The sequence below is a fragment of the Ranitomeya variabilis genome, chromosome 4 (genome assembly GCF_051348905.1).
Source record: "Ranitomeya variabilis isolate aRanVar5 chromosome 4, aRanVar5.hap1, whole genome shotgun sequence".
Taxonomy (NCBI): Eukaryota; Metazoa; Chordata; class Amphibia; order Anura; family Dendrobatidae; genus Ranitomeya; species Ranitomeya variabilis.
The window spans coordinates 293,720,211-293,737,630 of NC_135235.1; the positions used below are offsets into that span (position 1 = coordinate 293,720,211).

A 17,420-nucleotide genomic window follows, 5' to 3' on the forward strand; every position below is an offset into this window, starting at 1 on the left:
ATCCAGTCTCGGTAGTTGTGTGTCACTTACTGAAGTGTTCCGTCCTTCTACAGGATAGAGTTGTAGCAGGACTACATGTCCCAGTATGTATACGGTCTGTTATCTGATCAGTGATTGCCCTCTACCATGAGAGTGTGCGCTCTGCAGACTTAAGGTACCTTCACACGAAACGACATTATAACGATATCGCTAGCAATCCGTGACGTTGCAGCGTCCTCGCTAGCGATATCGTTTCGTTTGACACGCAGCAGCGATCAGGATCCTGCTGTGATGTCGCTGGTCGCTGAATAAAGTCCAGAACTTTATTTGGTCGTCCGATCGCTGTGTATCGTTGTGTTTGAAAGCAAAAGCAACGATACCAGCGATATTTTACACTGGTAACCAGGGTAAACATCGGGTTACTAAGCGCAGGGCCGCGCTTAGTTACCCGATGTTTACCCTGGTTACTAGCGTAAAATGTAAAAAAAACAAACAGCACATACTCACATTGCGTCCCCTGCAGTCTGCTTCCTCCTCTGACTCAGCGCCGCAAAGTGAAAGTGAAAGCAGCACAGCGGTGACGTCACCGCTCTGCTCTCACTGTACGGCGCTCAGTCAGTCAGGAAGTGGACGCAGGGGGACGTGAATGTAAGTATGTGCTGTTTGTTTTTTTTAGATTTTACGCTGGTAACCAGGGTAAACATCGGGTTACTAAGCGCGGCCCTGCGCTTAGTTACCCGATGTTTACCCTGGTTACCAGGGGACCTCGGCATAGTTGATCGCTGGAGAGCGGTCTGTGTGACAGCTCTCCAGCGACCAAACAGCGACGCTGCAGCGATCGACATCGTTGTCGCTATCGCTGCAGCGTCGCTTCGTGTGAAGGTACCTTTATTTACATTTCTACGTCAGACAAGAGATTGTACTCTGTGGTGGTCAAGATGGCAACAATCAGCAGAATATGGCCACGGTCAATTGTGTTTGCGGTTGCCAGGGCATGCTGGAAGTTCTAGTTCCCCATCAGTGGAGATGGCTATAATTTTGCGACCACTGTTAGTATAGCAGTCGACTAGTTCACCTGTCATCGGCTGCTTTATTTGAAAAACACAGCGCCACATCTGTGCACAGGTTGTGTGTGGTATTGCAGCTTTCCCCATTTACTTCAGGGCGGCGGAGCTGTAATACAAGACCCACAGGCTCTTGTGGTGTTTCTAGAAGAAATCAGCCATGTTTTTCTAATTCTGGACAACATTGATTAAGCCCCAATGCAAGAAATCACATCCCGGCATCCACTATTAGTCACAAGAGCTGCTTCTATTGCTTGTAGTGTATGCTTGGATCTGTAGTTCCTCAGTTTCTGTGGGTCGGTTGCTCTATGTTGCCTATTGACTCCTCTGGTCCCTCATTGCTTCTTTGTTATTGTCTTTTTGTTCATTTTTTTGTGCAATATCACCATTACATTATCATTATGTTTACATTTGTGGAGCATATTTCCCTAGTCGTCTAATCGAGGCTTTTAGATAAATTGTTTTCGGGGGTATAAATTATTCACATTATGAATATTTTTTGGGGGGGCGGCTGATGCACAGGACAACAGAAATTGATCAAAATTGTCTCTAAGTAAAGTCTGGCCTGGTAAAACCCATAGCGACCAATCACAGCTCAGCTTACATTTTCTCAGAGCAGTATATGAAGTGAAAAGTGCTCTCTGATTGGTTGCTAATGGCAACGTGGCCTAGCAGTCTGGATCAGTGAGGCCTAGTGTCCATTTTGGCACAGAAGATGTGTTTCTATGGTGCTGTAGGTGTCGCCACCTGTTCCTCTTATTATTATTTTTTTTTTAAATAGTTGTAGGTACAGAACGTGTCATTTTAGGAAACTGTAAAAATAAAAATTATAAAAATAGCATACTAAGTAGGTTGGGGAAAAAATAGTAAGCAGGCAGCCGGTAATCATGGTCTGCCAACCGTAATCTTCAAAAGGTTTCTCAGAACATGCTGGGAGTTGTGGTTCGATGAGGTCTCAGCCGGTTACCGATATATGGAGTCTTAGTTCCCCGACATCAGATGATGGGAGTAGTGTCACTTATTGCTTTACAGCAGTCATATAAAGGCAGCGGTTACCCTCTCCATGAACGGAGCGGTTTTGACACCCCTGCGCAAGGAGGAGGAATCCCCAAATTTTAGTAATAGAACATTAAAAGATCACTAAATGTATTTAAAGCAGTTGGATTTGATAACACGGCTGCTTTCTCCCACAGACAGCGCCACCCCAGTCCACAGGTCGTATCTGGTATTACAGCTGTACTGCACTGTCGGTCAGTCCAGCCTCACACCCTGATGAAGGAGTTATTTTAGTTGCTAGGCAGTGAGGCATCAATAAATTTCAAATGAGGGTAATGGTTCCGGCCGCACCAACTCCCTTTAGTAAACTAAAACAATAAAAGATACCAGATATAAATCCAGTGGATTACATATGTTTTAATAATAATAATCTGATTATGGATATACACTAGCTTAGCGGATCTTAATTGTCTGTCCTTTAATAGTTTTATTAAAAGTCATGTTTTATTATAGTCTTCAATTAGGATTTAATTGCCTCTGGCAAACTGTAAATTATTGAGCTGTATTACCAGACACGACCTATGGACAGGAGTGGAGCTGTTTTTTTTTTCTGGGTAAAGATTGCTCCAGATTTCTCCTTGGGACCCAGGATGTTATGAGTTACCCCTTTCTTTAGGCTCTGGCTAGAAATCCTCTTTAAAAGGCGCTTTTGTGATTTGGCGCATGTATCCCATGCACTTAGCTACTCTGAAAAGAATCATGGGACTGCAGCGCCATAGAATTTGTCACATGACTTTTTATTTTCTAGTTACTGATTGGCTGAGACTCATCATGTGTCTCCATAGAATCTGGAAGTACTTTCTATAGCGTTTAGCACTTTTTTTTTAGGGATGTGATTATTTGTATTCTTAAAACTGTATACAGTCATAGAACCAGGTTCTGTTTAACAGGGTTATCATTAATTATCACAATGTTACATATTTTTGTTAATGTTCTGTTTATCATTGGAAGCATGTATTAGACAGATTTTAATAGAAAATGTTTAATAGAGGAACAGCCTTGTTTTTGGTGTCCATTTTTTTGCCATTTAACAGCCTATTGCAGCAGCCTCTGTTTTCCTGCTGCTTTGGCTACAAAGTCATCTCTTGCTACTATACTTACTGTGGATATGACTTGCTACCGTTCCCCTTAAGGCCACTTTCACACTAGCGTCGTGCACTGCCGTTTTGTAGAGAAAAAAAACGCATCCTGCAAAAGTGCTTGCAGGATGCGTTTTTTCTCCATAGACTAGCATTAGCGACGCACTGCCACACGTCGCAACCGTCATGCGACGGTTGCGTCGGACCGTCGCCACCAAAAAACGTTGCATGTAATGTTTTTTGGTGCGTCGTCTCCAGCATTTCCGACCGCGCATGCGCGGCCGGAACTCCGCCCCCTCCTCCCTGCACCTCACAATGGGGCAGCAGATGCATTGAAAAACAGCATCCACTGCCCCCGTTGTGTGGCGCATTCACTGCTAGCATCGGTACGTCGCAACGACGCAATTCGTCGTGCGTCGTACGACGCTAGTGTGAAAGTAGTCTAATTCTGATGACTGCAGCCTTATGCGACTCGCACCCCAGTAGAAACCAGAAGTAAATGTTGTCAGAACACGACTGCTGTGTATCCTGCGCCGTACCTGCTAAAGTCAGAAAAAGTGCAATTCAAGGTGGTCACATAAAGGGGCTGTCCAGGCATATGGTATTGATAACCGATCGCTATCGGACCAGTGATGGGCCTCACTGATCAGCTGTGTAAGAGAATAGGAGCTTTTCTGCAGTACCTGGCAGCGGCCACAGCACATTGAGGGGAGCTGCGTTGTTCAGCTCCGTTCACTGTTTACATTCATCTGCCACAGGAACTAATAGCAGCTGATCAGTGGGGGTCCTGGATGCTGGACCCCCAACAATCTGATATCAATCACTTAATCTAAGGGCACAGTCAGACGGCTGCATAAATTGGACTGAAATCGTAGTGCAATGTACAAACTGGCTGGCGGCTCTCTCAACCAGAGCGTGACAGATTCATTGGAAAATATGAAGTGGTCCTGTTGGTTCAGGAGAGCCGCCAGCCAGTCTGTTAATTATAGTCTGATCTTGATCCAATTTATATGGTCATGTGCCAGCACCCTAAGGATAGGACATTAGTAATGAGGGAGCGTGCTGGGATAAGGTGTTATCTGAGCATGCCCTGGTGCTAGCCGACTCTTCGGTGTACTCAAAAAATATGTTTGAGCCCTCGTTGCTGTTAGGCAATACCTGCTTGTGTTGCTGCTGTCGAACAGCTGCGGGGATACTAACCTATTATGATAGCACCCGAGCATGCTCAGATAACACCTTATCCCAGCACGTTCGCTCATCAATATCCTATGCCTTCGACAACGCCCTTCAACACGGCCTCCTATTCAGACCGGACCTAATGATGATATACGAGCGTCCGCCTCCCTTACCCACATAATGTATATCTATAGGTAGTACCTACCTTGTTCCATCCCGGCAAAATGTGTCTTCACCTTTGAAACGGAAGTTAAAGCAAATGTACTTTTCCATTTAGGAGCGTGTTTTAAGCCGCCATCTTTGTCTCTGTCATTGTATAAGAAACAAGATCTGTCCCAGCGCGAGTGTCTCGGTGCATTTGTGGCCCTAGTGAGTCGGTGTCATTGTTCGTTCTGTCCATGTAAATAATAATCTAATTGTCCTGTCCGAGGAGCGAAGCAAGGTTCTGGGAAGGAGATTTCAATAGGAATAGACTATTTTGATATTGTTCATTAAGAGGATGATCTATGTGTACATATCTATATTGTATATATGTGATGACAATGAATTTGGCTCTTTTTTTTTTCTTTTTGTGCAACACTACCTTCTCCCCGTACTGCTGTTTTACAGTCAGTGTTTTAATGTTTATACTTTTTTTTGTTATTGCACGGTTTAATACATTTGCTGAATAAGACGCAGCACAAACTCTTGTAAAACTGGGGTGCTGTATCATTACAAAAAGTGTCATGGGATTGTTGCTGTCGGATCTGATATGCATGGAAGGCACTTAAAAAAAAAAATATAATTAAAAAAAACATGCTAATAAGTTTCTTCATCTCTTTTGATGTTGCGGTTGTATTTTATGCCTTCATATTGAACATGGCGGTCTATTTATGACGGTGACACGTTCTGAACACAGGTGCCATGAAATAGGGTTGCATAAAGCCACTTAATGAATTCAGCATCTCTTCTGCGTGGCATGCACAGTGTCAGAATTGCTACTCCAGTCTAGGACTGGAGTAGCATTTCTGGCATAAAAAGCCACGTCACTTTTTTGGTTAATTTGATGGGCCGGTATGGCTATGCCCCAACTTTGCTTATTTTGGCGGAGCCGAATAAAACTTGAAAGGCTGAAAACCACAAAAAGTTGCAAAAATTTTGCGACTTTTCAAAGCTTTTGCGAATTCTGGTATTATGGTTTTAGCAAATACGCTGTGTCCCCCAATGATTGGCTCGGAGAAAAGGATTTTACGGTGAGTACACAAAAATCCCTGTTTTTTTATTTCTTTTATAATGAAAAGTTTTACAACTATCTATATCATATAGGTGGTGAAATCTATGGCAGATCTGCAGCAAAATGTGTATCTTCCTTCCATTTTCCGAAAAATTAGGATTTGTTTTATGTCAGCGCTTTTCTGACCAACTAAACACACAAAAATCCATAGAATAATAGCTATGATTGTTTTTATTTACAGATTTTCACAAAAAAAACAAACTGAGAATGATGTAAAAAAATACTGTCTGCAACATAAAAATGAAAATCACTAGTAAAATGATTCACTTTATTGGTCCATCCAACCTTAAGCAATAAATTAGATAAATCTTTTTTTTTTGCAAATATATTTTGACAACAGGAATGTCAGGTCTCGAATCTTCAGGTATTGGGGGAATCACTTGTGTACAGCTCTTGTCTGGTAAAACAAGGTAGAAGTTGTAATCCAGCAACAGCGGAAGAACAAGACTCTGCGCACCCTGCGATATATAGGTATATAGATAGATTTCTCTCTGCATGCTATGAAAATACTCTGCTCTGGTTTATGGCTTGAAGGTGGACTGTAGCTCTTTAAACGCAGCCTTCCTCTGCTCCTTCTCTTCCGCTTGTCTCCTCTTCTCCTCCTTTTCCGCTTTAATTTCTTGCTCAAATCGGCTGCCATGATTAATAGCCTGCACCTTAAACATAAAATAAAATCCACAGATGTAGACCTGTTTCGCAGGCGAACAGATTTATCACCAAATATCGTTCTTAAAGCCGCACCAGACCCCAGATTTATAGTGCACAAGCCTAAATTGGGTGCGTTAGGAACTGGAGTACATCGCTATTGAAATTTAAGCCACCGTCTTGTACATTTTTATTCACTTGGTGGTCGGGACTGGCGTAAAAATGGAAAAAACTTGCAAAATTTCAAGGTGTTTTTGCCCCAGAAAAATAGCGAAGACACCTTGATAACTCTGGCCCTAAATGTTTTCTAATAAACATATACATCCCTGCTCATTCTGAGTTTAGGAGTCAAGTAGGTGGTCCTAGCCTTTCCTGTATAACTGTGCCTATGTGAGGTAGCTGTCAATCACTGATTAGGACCACCCATTTGATTTCCCGCCCTTCCCTTTTTTTAACCCTTTCACCCCTGGATGATTTTCCACTTTTAATTTCTTCTTCCCCTTCTTCCGAGAGCCATAACTTTTTATTTTTCCAGGCAAAGCCGTATAAGGGTTTATTTTTTGTGGGCAGAGTTGTACTTTTGAACAACACCATTCAATCAGCCACAATAGTGTACCAGAAAATGGGGAAAAAAATGGCAAGTGCAGTGATATTGCAAAAAAAAAAAATGCAATTGTTTTTGGTGATTTTTATTTACCATGTTCAATATATGGTAAAACTGACCTAGAAATATGATTCCCCAGGGCCGTATGAGTGCGCAGATAACTATTCAGGTTCTCAGAAAATGGTGACAAAAGCAACCCCTTTTTGGACAAATTTCTGAACATTCTCATTTTTCTGAGGCTGGGTGATGGCTTGTTTTTTTGCGCCATGAGCTGCTTTTTTTTTTTTTTTAACTGATACAACTTTGGGGTAGGTACAATGTTTTGATTGCCTTTTATTGCAATGTTGCCGTGACCAAAAAACCCCCCATAATTTTGCCGTTTTGATTTTCTTATTATGCCTTTGACCGATAGGATTAATTTATTTGATATATAGATAGATCGGACATTTCTGAACATAGCGATACCAGATATGAGTATTTTTTTATGGGGCAAAAGGGGGGTGATTTGAACTTTATTTTTTAAACTTTTTTTTTTTTTTTTTAAACTGTATTTAATAGTCCCCTTAGGAGACTTCAAGCTGTGATCGTCTGTGCTTCATAGAAGGATCTTGAGGACGGGCATGGAAATCTTCAGGAGACCCTTGGTTGACGTGACAATCAGTCGACGCCCCGCGAGCACGTGACTGGAGCGCCAATGGGCGAGATCGATGACTCTCTTCCTGTCTGCTCGTATTAAATGCCACTGTCAGTGATTGACAGAGGCATTTATCTGGATAACAGCCCAGGGTGGATATCTGATCCACCCGCTGCTATTAGAGGCACTTGATAGCTGATTAAATCAGCCATCAAGGGTGTGAGCCTGCATCACAGGCAGGGACACGGCCGATGACGTGAATATGTAATCGGTAAAATAGGGGATAACCTGATGAGAGCCAGGTATCCAAACAGTGGATATTTTCATGTTTGACCTCTGCCCCAATCATAGTCTATGGGACAAGTGGAACAAGCGCAGAACTCTTCTTTTTTCAGCGTCACTTAAGAAAGGGCAGCGCAGCGCTCCATGCTCAGGACCACCTTCAAATGCAGGACCTTATTGGCACATGTGGTGGGAGCTGATAATACAAGTTCTCATCTCTTTTACCTTTCCACAAAGATCTTCTCGACATCAGAAAAGATGGGTGAGTGCCACCACCTGCTGAACGCAGGGCTGTGGAGCCAGTAAGCCAAACCTCAGACTCCACAGCCCTGGTTGTACCCGCGAGCACCATTCACATGGTCTGTACTGATGCCTACAATTAGTGGTATTAGGACAGTCTGAATGTTCAAACTGTGGTGATGGCCTGTTCCATGCCGAGGAGGTACTGGCTGTGTTACACAGCTGGCACATGCCTATAACAACAGTAGCTACCTCTGACTGCTATTGTTTAAGCCATATAAAGTGAACTTGTCGACAGGTTTGTGCACAGTAACCTACACACACAGTCAGGTCGGCGCCGTTATACTAATTAAAATGATACCTGGTGCTGAAATCCGTCTTGTGGTTCTTGTTTAATCTTTTTTTTTTTTTTTTTCAGTTAATGAGATTCTCATGTTTCAGACTTCATCACCAAGTATCATGTTAATCAGTAATCCTGCTGACAGATTCCCTTTAAGTACCACAGTCACTCACCGTCAAAAGAATTTACTGTAAATGTCCTGCTTGCCATTGCGTTTGTGCACTCCATTAGACCCCGCGTGACGTGATTGCAGGATGTTAATAGCTACCAAGGCTGCCATCTTTGTCCTATGGGCTTTTTTGTTTTTTTAGGAAAACGTCAATTTACAATATTTACTTCAATAAACTTTGAATTTTTTATAACCACTAACGTACTTTTTTTCTAATAAGTTTGGTATTGCTGTAATTGTAATGACCTGGAGACTCATATTGTCAGGTCACAATGCGCAGCGGAAAAACAAAACTACAAATAGTGACAATGTTTTTTTTAATTCTTTTTTCATTTTATCTCACGTGTAACTTGTACCCATTTTTTTACAGCTCGTCCTGAAAAAAAAAAAGCCATCCCAAAAAAAAATGAAAAAAAAATGCCCATTTTTAAAAGGGTTATTGACTTTTTTTTTTGGTCATTCTCCCAGTGTTATGTAATTTTGAAAAATGAATGCTCCAGTGATGAGACTGTATAAAATTTCACATTTATTGGATTGATTAAAATACTGTAGTAAAGGTAAAAACCACTTAGAATTTGCTGAACCTACGCGTTTCTGTGTATACATTAGACTAAGGCTACACAGCGAAACACACAGGCTCAGGAAATTCGATGTGGTTTTGTCCTTACTACTTAAGTATTTTAATCAATCCAATAAATATAACATTTTATACCCCTCGTCTCATCACTGGAGGAATCCTTTTGCAATGTTTGGCTTGTTGCATCCCTGACTCCTTGCCGCAGCTACAGGTGTATTAAATGCTGGTGAGACGACTTCCCTTGCCCAGCTTCCCTACATTTGCCAATTTTATCTAATGGCTTTATAATCATTATTTAGTAATGGGGATATAATCAATTTGCAGTGCACCGCTATCCGGTTGTTGTTGTTTTTTTTTTTTTTTTTATAATAGTCCTGAGCCGGAAACGGCATTGGGTGCCTCTGTCTTCTATAGGTGCTTGGATATTTAAAGATTCTCGGCTTTCATCTAATGTGTATGGGAACCTATAGACGACCACTGGAATAAGGCGGAAGTCAGGAAATAAAAGCGAATCTACCTCTTCAGCCTCGACACATGTAAAGTTTGTGACTGCAGATTGCCCCAGAACGACCGCCCATTAACGTTTGACAGCAGATATTGGACGACCTCAGTCTACAGCGATGTTTTTGAAGCAGGGGCGTAGAGAGCCACTGACACCAAACAGCTCCTAATCTTGCAGGAGCTGTCGTTTTTGGCACAAAGAGTTAAAAAGCCCTAGAGCAAAGTCTTTCGTATGCCAGAATAATGGTGCAGATCGGAGATGTGCATTTTTTAAACTACAGTTCTATTTGTTTTGCTTATAAATTATAAATTTTTTTGGAACACATCGTTAACAAATTGTGCGAGAGGAAAATGTAAGCTGAAATATGATTTGGCAGAATCAAATATCAAAACTTTTTGTTATCTGTAGTTTTTACAAAAAAAAAATCACGTATCTGCTGAAGCTCTGCTAGTCTTCTCGGCACTGAGTAATTCAGTAATAATCTTCTTTGCATTAGCTGACACTCTTTCTGTGGAGGCAGGGATACCAGGGACTCATACAGCGAGGACTGCATAGCACAGCTCATCAGTGAGAGGACTAGCAGAGCTGCAGCAGATAACAGTACTTTCACTCAGTGACCCATTATTAGAAGCAGGTTCTCCTCCATCCCTACTGTACGCTGCTGACAGGTGGGGCTGCAGATATCTGGTGACAGGCTCACTTAGAATAGAAGACATCTTATTAACCCAATTACCTTTGCTTCAAAGAAACTCTTGGCTCCTTTCACACCTTCAATGGAAACATCGATTTCTGAGAGTCTTGCAAGAGCGTGCAACCCGCTGTCCTCTTCCAGCTCACCCGCTGCAGCTTTGCGGAAAATTAATAGGAACTTTAAAGAAAGAAGAAATAATAAAAAAAAAAAATGTAATAAACCTAAAACGTAAGAAGGCAAATCTATGAGGGGAAAAAAAAGGAAAATAACCTTCCCTTACATTTATTCACATTGATCCTAAGTTATATAGCTGGGAGACAATAATCTGCATATTAAATTAATAAATACATATCTTGTCGGCTCCTGCAGTGATTTTACAGAACACAGCTTTTTTTCTAATATATATATATATATATATATATATATATATATATATATATATATATATATATATATATATATATATATATATTTTATACTATATACATACATACATACACATATATATACATACATACATACACACATACTAGATGGTGGCCCGATTCTTACGCATCGGGTATTCTAGAATATGCATGTCCACGTAGTATATTGTCCAGCGCCATAGTATATTGCCCAATTACGTAGTATATTGCCCAGTTACGTAGTATACAGCACAGAGCCACGTAGTATATTGCACAGCGAAGTAGTATACAGCACAGAGCCACGTAGTATATTGGCCAGTCACGTAGTATATTGCCCAGCCACGTTTGTCACAGGTTAAAAAATAAACATATACTCACCTTTCAGAGGGCCCCTTGTAGTCCACGGCAGCTTCTGGTCCCAGGGTTGGTCTGAGCGCAGGACCTGTGATGACTTCGCGGTCACATGACCGTGACGTCACGTCAGGCCCTTTCCGCGCAGGACTTGTGATGACGTCGCGGTCACATGACCGTGTAGCGGTCACATGACCGTGACGTCACGTCAGGCCCTTTCTGCGCAGGACTTGTGATGACGTCGCAGTCACATGACCGTGACGTCATGGCAGGTCCTTCTGCCATACCATCTTTGCCACCGCAACCTGCAACGGAAGATGGCGGGCAGCGCGAGCGGCTCAGCGGACTACAGAGAGTGAGTATAGCAGGTTTTTTTATTTATTATTTTTAACATTACATTTTGTACTATTGATGCCGCATAAGTTGGGGACACACAGGGTTAATAGCGGCGGCAATGGAGTGCGTTACCCGCGGCATAACGCGGTCCGTTACTGCCGGCATTAACCCTGTGTGAGCGGTGACCGGAGGGGTGTATGCGGGCGCCGGGCAGTGAATGCGGGGAGTAAGGAGCGGCCATTTTTTTCCAGACTGTGCGCATCGCAGATTGGTCGCAGCAGCCATGACAGGCAGCTGGCGAGACCAATCAGCGAACGAATAACCGCCACAGACAGACAGAAGGACAGACAGAAGGAAGTACCCTTAGACAATTATATAGTAGATTCAATTCATATATCCTGCTGGGGGAAGAAGAGAGCGCAGTGGAGATAGCAGCGCAGTATGTGAGCGCGTGCCATAGACTGCGAGAAAGACAGCCATGATATGTCATGGACTTCCTTACCCCCACCCTGTACCCCATCCATTGTTCCCACAGTCCCCATCCATTGTCCCCGCAGTCCTCACCCATTATCCCCACAGTCCCTACTCCCTACTGTACACATGCTTTGGCAAAACTAATGTTTATTTGGTCCTGCCAATAAAGCTTCATTGAATTGAATATATACATACATACATACATACATATACATGCATATATATACATACACATACATTCATATATATACCGAGAACCGCTGCAGTGTGAGTGAACGGTAGAAGAACGGCTGATTTCCAGCAGAGCCGCGGAGTCAGACAGGGCTGCAGCCTAAGCCCAACGCTCTTCAATATCTACATCAATGAGCTGGCCACCACTCTGGAATCTTCCACAGCACCAGGTCTCACACTCCATGATGCCCAGGTGAAATTCTTGCTGTATGCAGATGACCTATTGCTGCTGTCACCAAAAGAGAAAGGTCTCCAAGAAAACCTTAAAATCCTGGAGAAATTCAGCTCTACGTGGGCACCACCGATCAATGCAAAAAAAAACAACATCATGGTGTTCCAGAAGAGAAAGCCAAGACCGAACCAGCACCTTCCAGTCATGCTAAACAACTGCGCTCTTACAGAAACGGACAAATATACCTACCTGGGCCTGGAAATTCATCAGTCAGGGAGCTTCAAACAAGCTATAGAGACATTGAAGGACAAGGCCTGCAAAACCTTGTATGCCATCCGAAGGAAACTCTACCATCTGAAGCCACCAGTGAGGGTCTGGCTAAAAATCTTCGATGCCATAATCACCCCAATCCTCCCATAATCACCCCAATCCTCCCATACGGCAGCGAAGTCTGGGGCCCTCACACATACCCAGACTGGTCAAAGTGGGATTTTAGTCCAACAGAAATATTCCACCTGGAATTCTGTAAACACCTTTTCCAGGTCCATCGGAGCACCACCAACAATGCCTGCCGAGCTGGGCAGATTCCCACTGCACCTAGCCGTCCTGAAGAGGGTGCTGTCCTTCCAGGCTCACCTACAGAGTAGCAACCCAAGCTCCCATCACCATAAAGCCATGCTACATATAGGTTGTCCCCACAAACCAGGACCCCCGGAACAGCTTATCCAAACCCAACCTGACTGAACCGTCAACCAAAACAACTTGACAAAAGCCACAATCAGGAAGATGGTAGGAGGGGCAGGAGAGGTACGTCAGTGTCTGGAGGAATGAAATCAGCAGCTCACAGAAACTATCCATGTACCAGAGCCTACAGAGAGACTACAGACTGGCTCCATATCTGGAGAAACTCTTGGACCCCAGAGACCGCCAGATCCTGAGCCGGTATAGACTCAGTGCCCACAATCTGGCCATCGAGGTCGGCCGGCACAGACAGAGCTACAAGCCCAGGGAGGACAGACTGTGCCTACACTGTGACCTGGAGGATGAGACCCACTTCCTGCTACACTGCCCCAAATACTCAGCAGTGAGGGACACTCACTTCAGGAGACTCTACGATCTTTTCCCGGATTTCAGCACCATGAAGGAGGAAGAGAAAACAGATATCCTGCTGGGGGAAGAAGAGAGCGCGGTGGAGATATCAGCGCAGTTTGTGAGCGCGTGCCATAGACTGCGAGAAAGACAACCATGATATGTCATGGACTTCCTTACCCCCACCCTGCACCCCATCCATCGTCCCCGCAGTCCCTACACATTATCCCCACAGTCCCTACTCCACTTGTGCTTTGGCAAAACTGATGTTCATTTGGTCCTGCCAATAAAGCTTCTTTGAATTGAATTTATACATATACACACATATACACGTACATACATACACATACATATATACATTCATATATATATATACATACATACACATATACATACATGTAAAGCGCCATGGAACATATGGCGCTATAATTATACATACACATACATATATACATACATATACACATATACATACATACATACACATATACATACATATATACACATATACATACATATATACATACATACATATACACATACATACATACATACATATACACATACATACATACATACAGTGGGGCAAAAAAGTATTTAGTCAGTCAGCAATAGTGCAAGTTCCACCGCTTAAAAAGATGAGAGGCGTCTGTAATTTACATCATAGGTAGACCTCAACTATGGGAGACAAACTGAGAAAAAAAAATCCAGAAAATCACATTGTCTGTTTTTTTATCATTTTATTTGCATATTATGGTGGAAAATAAGTATTTGGTCAGAAACAAACAATCAAGATTTCTGGCTCTCACAGACCTGTAACTTCTTCTTTAAGAGTCTCCTCTTTCCTCCACTCATTACCTGTAGTAATGGCACCTGTTTAAACTTGTTATCAGTATAAAAAGACACCTGTGCACACCCTCAAACAGTCTGACTCCAAACTCCACTATGGTGAAGACCAAAGAGCTGTCAAAGGACACCAGAAACAAAATTGTAGCCCTGCACCAGGCTGGGAAGACTGAATCTGCGATAGCCAACCAGCTTGGAGTGAAGAAATCAACAGTGGGAGCAATAATTAGAAAATGGAAGACATTCAAGACCACTGATAATCTCCCTCGATCTGGGGCTCCACGCAAAATCCCACCCCGTGGGGTCAGAATGATCACAAGAACGGTGAGCAAAAATCCCAGAACCACGCGGGGGGACCTAGTGAATGAACTGCAGAGAGCTGGGACCAATGTAACAAGGCCTACCATAAGTAACACACTACGCCACCATGGACTCAGATCCTGCAGTGCCAGACGTGTCCCACTGCTTAAGCCAGTACATGTCCGGGCCCGTCTGAAGTCTGCTAGAGAGCATTTGGATGATCCAGAGGAGTTTTGGGAGAATGTCCTATGGTCTGATGAAACCAAACTGGAACTGTTTGGTAGAAACACAACTTGTCGTGTTTGGAGGAAAAAGAATACTGAGTTGCATCCATCAAACACCATACCTACTGTAAAGCATGGTGGTGGAAACATCATGCTTTGGGGCTGTTTCTCTGCAAAGGGGCCAGGACGACTGATCCGGGTACATGAAAGAATGAATGGGGCCATGTATCGTGAGATTTTGAGTGCAAACCTCCTTCCATCAGCAAGGGCATTGAAGATGAAACGTGGCTGGGTCTTCCAACATGACAATGATCCAAAGCACACCGCCAGGGCAACGAAGGAGTGGCTTCGTAAGAAGCATTTCAAGGTCCTGGAGTGGCCTAGCCAGTCTCCAGATCTCAACCCTATAGAAAACCTTTGGAGGGAGTTGAAAGTCCGTGTTGCCAAGCGAAAAGCCAAAAACATCACTGCTCTAGAGGAGATCTGCATGGAGGAATGGGCCAACATACCAACAACAGTGTGTGGCAACCTTGTGAAGACTTACAGAAAACGTTTGACCTCTGTCATTGCCAACAAAGGATATATTACAAAGTATTGAGATGAAATTTTGTTTCTGACCAAATACTTATTTTCCACCAGAATATGCAAATAAAATGATAAAAAAACAGACCATGTGATTTTCTGGATTTTTTTTTCTCAGTTTGTCTCCCATAGTTGAGGTCTACCTATGATGTAAATTACAGACGCCTCTCATCTTTTTAAGTGGTGGAACTTGCACTATTGCTGACTGACTAAATACTTTTTTGCCACACTGTATATACATATACACATATATACATATACACATACATATATACATACATACATATTCATACATATATACATATATATATATATACATACATATATATACACATATATACACATACATATATACACATACATACATATATACACATACATACATACATATATATATACACATATACATATATATATACACATACACTATACATATATATATATATATATATACATACACATATATATATATATACATACACATATATACATACATATATACATACACATACATACAGTACAGACCAAAAGTTTGGACACACCTCATTTAAAGATTTTTCTGTATTTTCATGACTATGAAAATTGTACATTCACAGTGAAGGCATCAAAACTATGAATTAACACATGTGGAATTATATACTTAACAAAAAAGTGTGAAACAACTGAAAATATGTCTTATATTCTAGGTTCTTCAAAGTAGCCACCTTTTGCTTTGATGACTGCTTTGCACACTCTTGGCATTCTCTTGATGAGCTTCAAGAGGTAGTCGCCGGGAATGGTCTTCCAACAATCTTGAAGGAGTTCCCAGAGATGCTTAGCACTTGTTGGCCCTTTTGCCTTCACTCTGCAGTCCAGCTCACCCCAAACCATCTCGATTGGGTTCAGGTCTGGTGACTGTGGAGGCCAGGTCATCTGGCGTAGCACCCCACCACTCTCCTTCTTGGTCAAATAGCCCTTACACAGCCTGGAGGTGTGTTTGGGGTCATTGTCCTGTTGAAAAATAAATGATGGTCCAACTAAACGCAAATCGGATGGAATAGCATGCCGCTGCAAGATGCTGTGGTAGCCATGCTGGTTCAGTATGCCTTCAATTTTGAATAAATCCCCAACAGTGCCATCAGCAAACACCCCCACACCATCACACCTCCTCCATGCTTCACGGTGGGAACCAGGCATGTAGAGTCCATCCGTTCACCTTTTCTGCTTTGCACAAAGACACGGTGGTTGGAACCAAAGATCTCAAATTTAGATTCATCAGACAAAAGCACAGATTTCCGCTGGTCTAATGTCCATTCCTTGTGTTCTTTAGCCCAAAGAAGTCTCTTCTGCTTGTTGCCTGTCCTTAGCAGTGGTTTTCTAGCAGCTATTTTACCATGAAGGCCTGCTGCACAAAGTCTCCTCTTAACAGTTGTTGTAGAGATGTGTCTGCTGCTAGAACTCTGTGGGGCATTAACCTGGTCTCTAATCTGAGCTGCTGTTAACCTGCGATTTCTGAGGCTGGTGACTCGGATAAACTTATCCTCAGAAGCAGAGGTGACTCTTGGTCTTACTTTCCTGGGGCGGTCCTCATGTGGGCCAGTTTCTTTGTAGTGCTTGATGGTTTTTGCCACTGCACTTGTGGACACTTTCAAAGTTATCCTAATTTTTCGGACTGACCGACCTTTATTTCTTAAAGTAATGATGGCCACTCGTTTTTCTTTACTTAGCTGCTTTTTTCTTGCCGTAATACAAATTCTAACAGTCTATTCAGTAGGACTATCAGCTGTGTATCCACCAGACTTTTGCACAACACAACTGATGGTCCCAACCCCATTTATAAGGCAAGAAATCCCACTTATTAAACCTGATAGGGCACACCTGTGAAGTGAAAACCATTCCCGGTGACTACCTCTTGAAGCTCATCAAGAGAATGCCAAGAGTGTGCAAAGCAGTCATCAAAGCAAAAGGTGGCTACTTTGAAGAACCTAGAAAATAAGACATATTTTCAGTTGTTTCACACTTTTTTTGTTAACTATATAATTCCACATGTGTTAATTCATATTTTTGATGCCTTCAGTGTGAATGTACAATTTTCATAGTCCTGAAAATACAGAAAAATCT

The 17,420-nt window shown here is 42.5% G+C and overlaps 1 protein-coding gene across 1 annotated transcript in view; it reads right to left on the reverse strand.

Moving 5' to 3' along the window:
* Nucleotides 1-5,780: 5,780 nt before the first annotated feature.
* LOC143764557 (EF-hand domain-containing protein D2-like) overlaps nt 5,781-17,420 on the reverse strand; it is a 25,254-nt gene continuing 13,614 nt past the window's right edge. Inside the window, exons 3-4 of the mRNA XM_077250227.1 lie at nt 10,354-10,488; nt 5,781-6,283 (exon numbers count right to left, since the gene is read on the reverse strand). Coding sequence (XP_077106342.1) covers nt 6,149-6,283; nt 10,354-10,488 — 270 coding nt within the window. The 3' untranslated portion in view covers nt 5,781-6,148. The remainder of the gene's footprint in view (nt 6,284-10,353; nt 10,489-17,420) is intronic.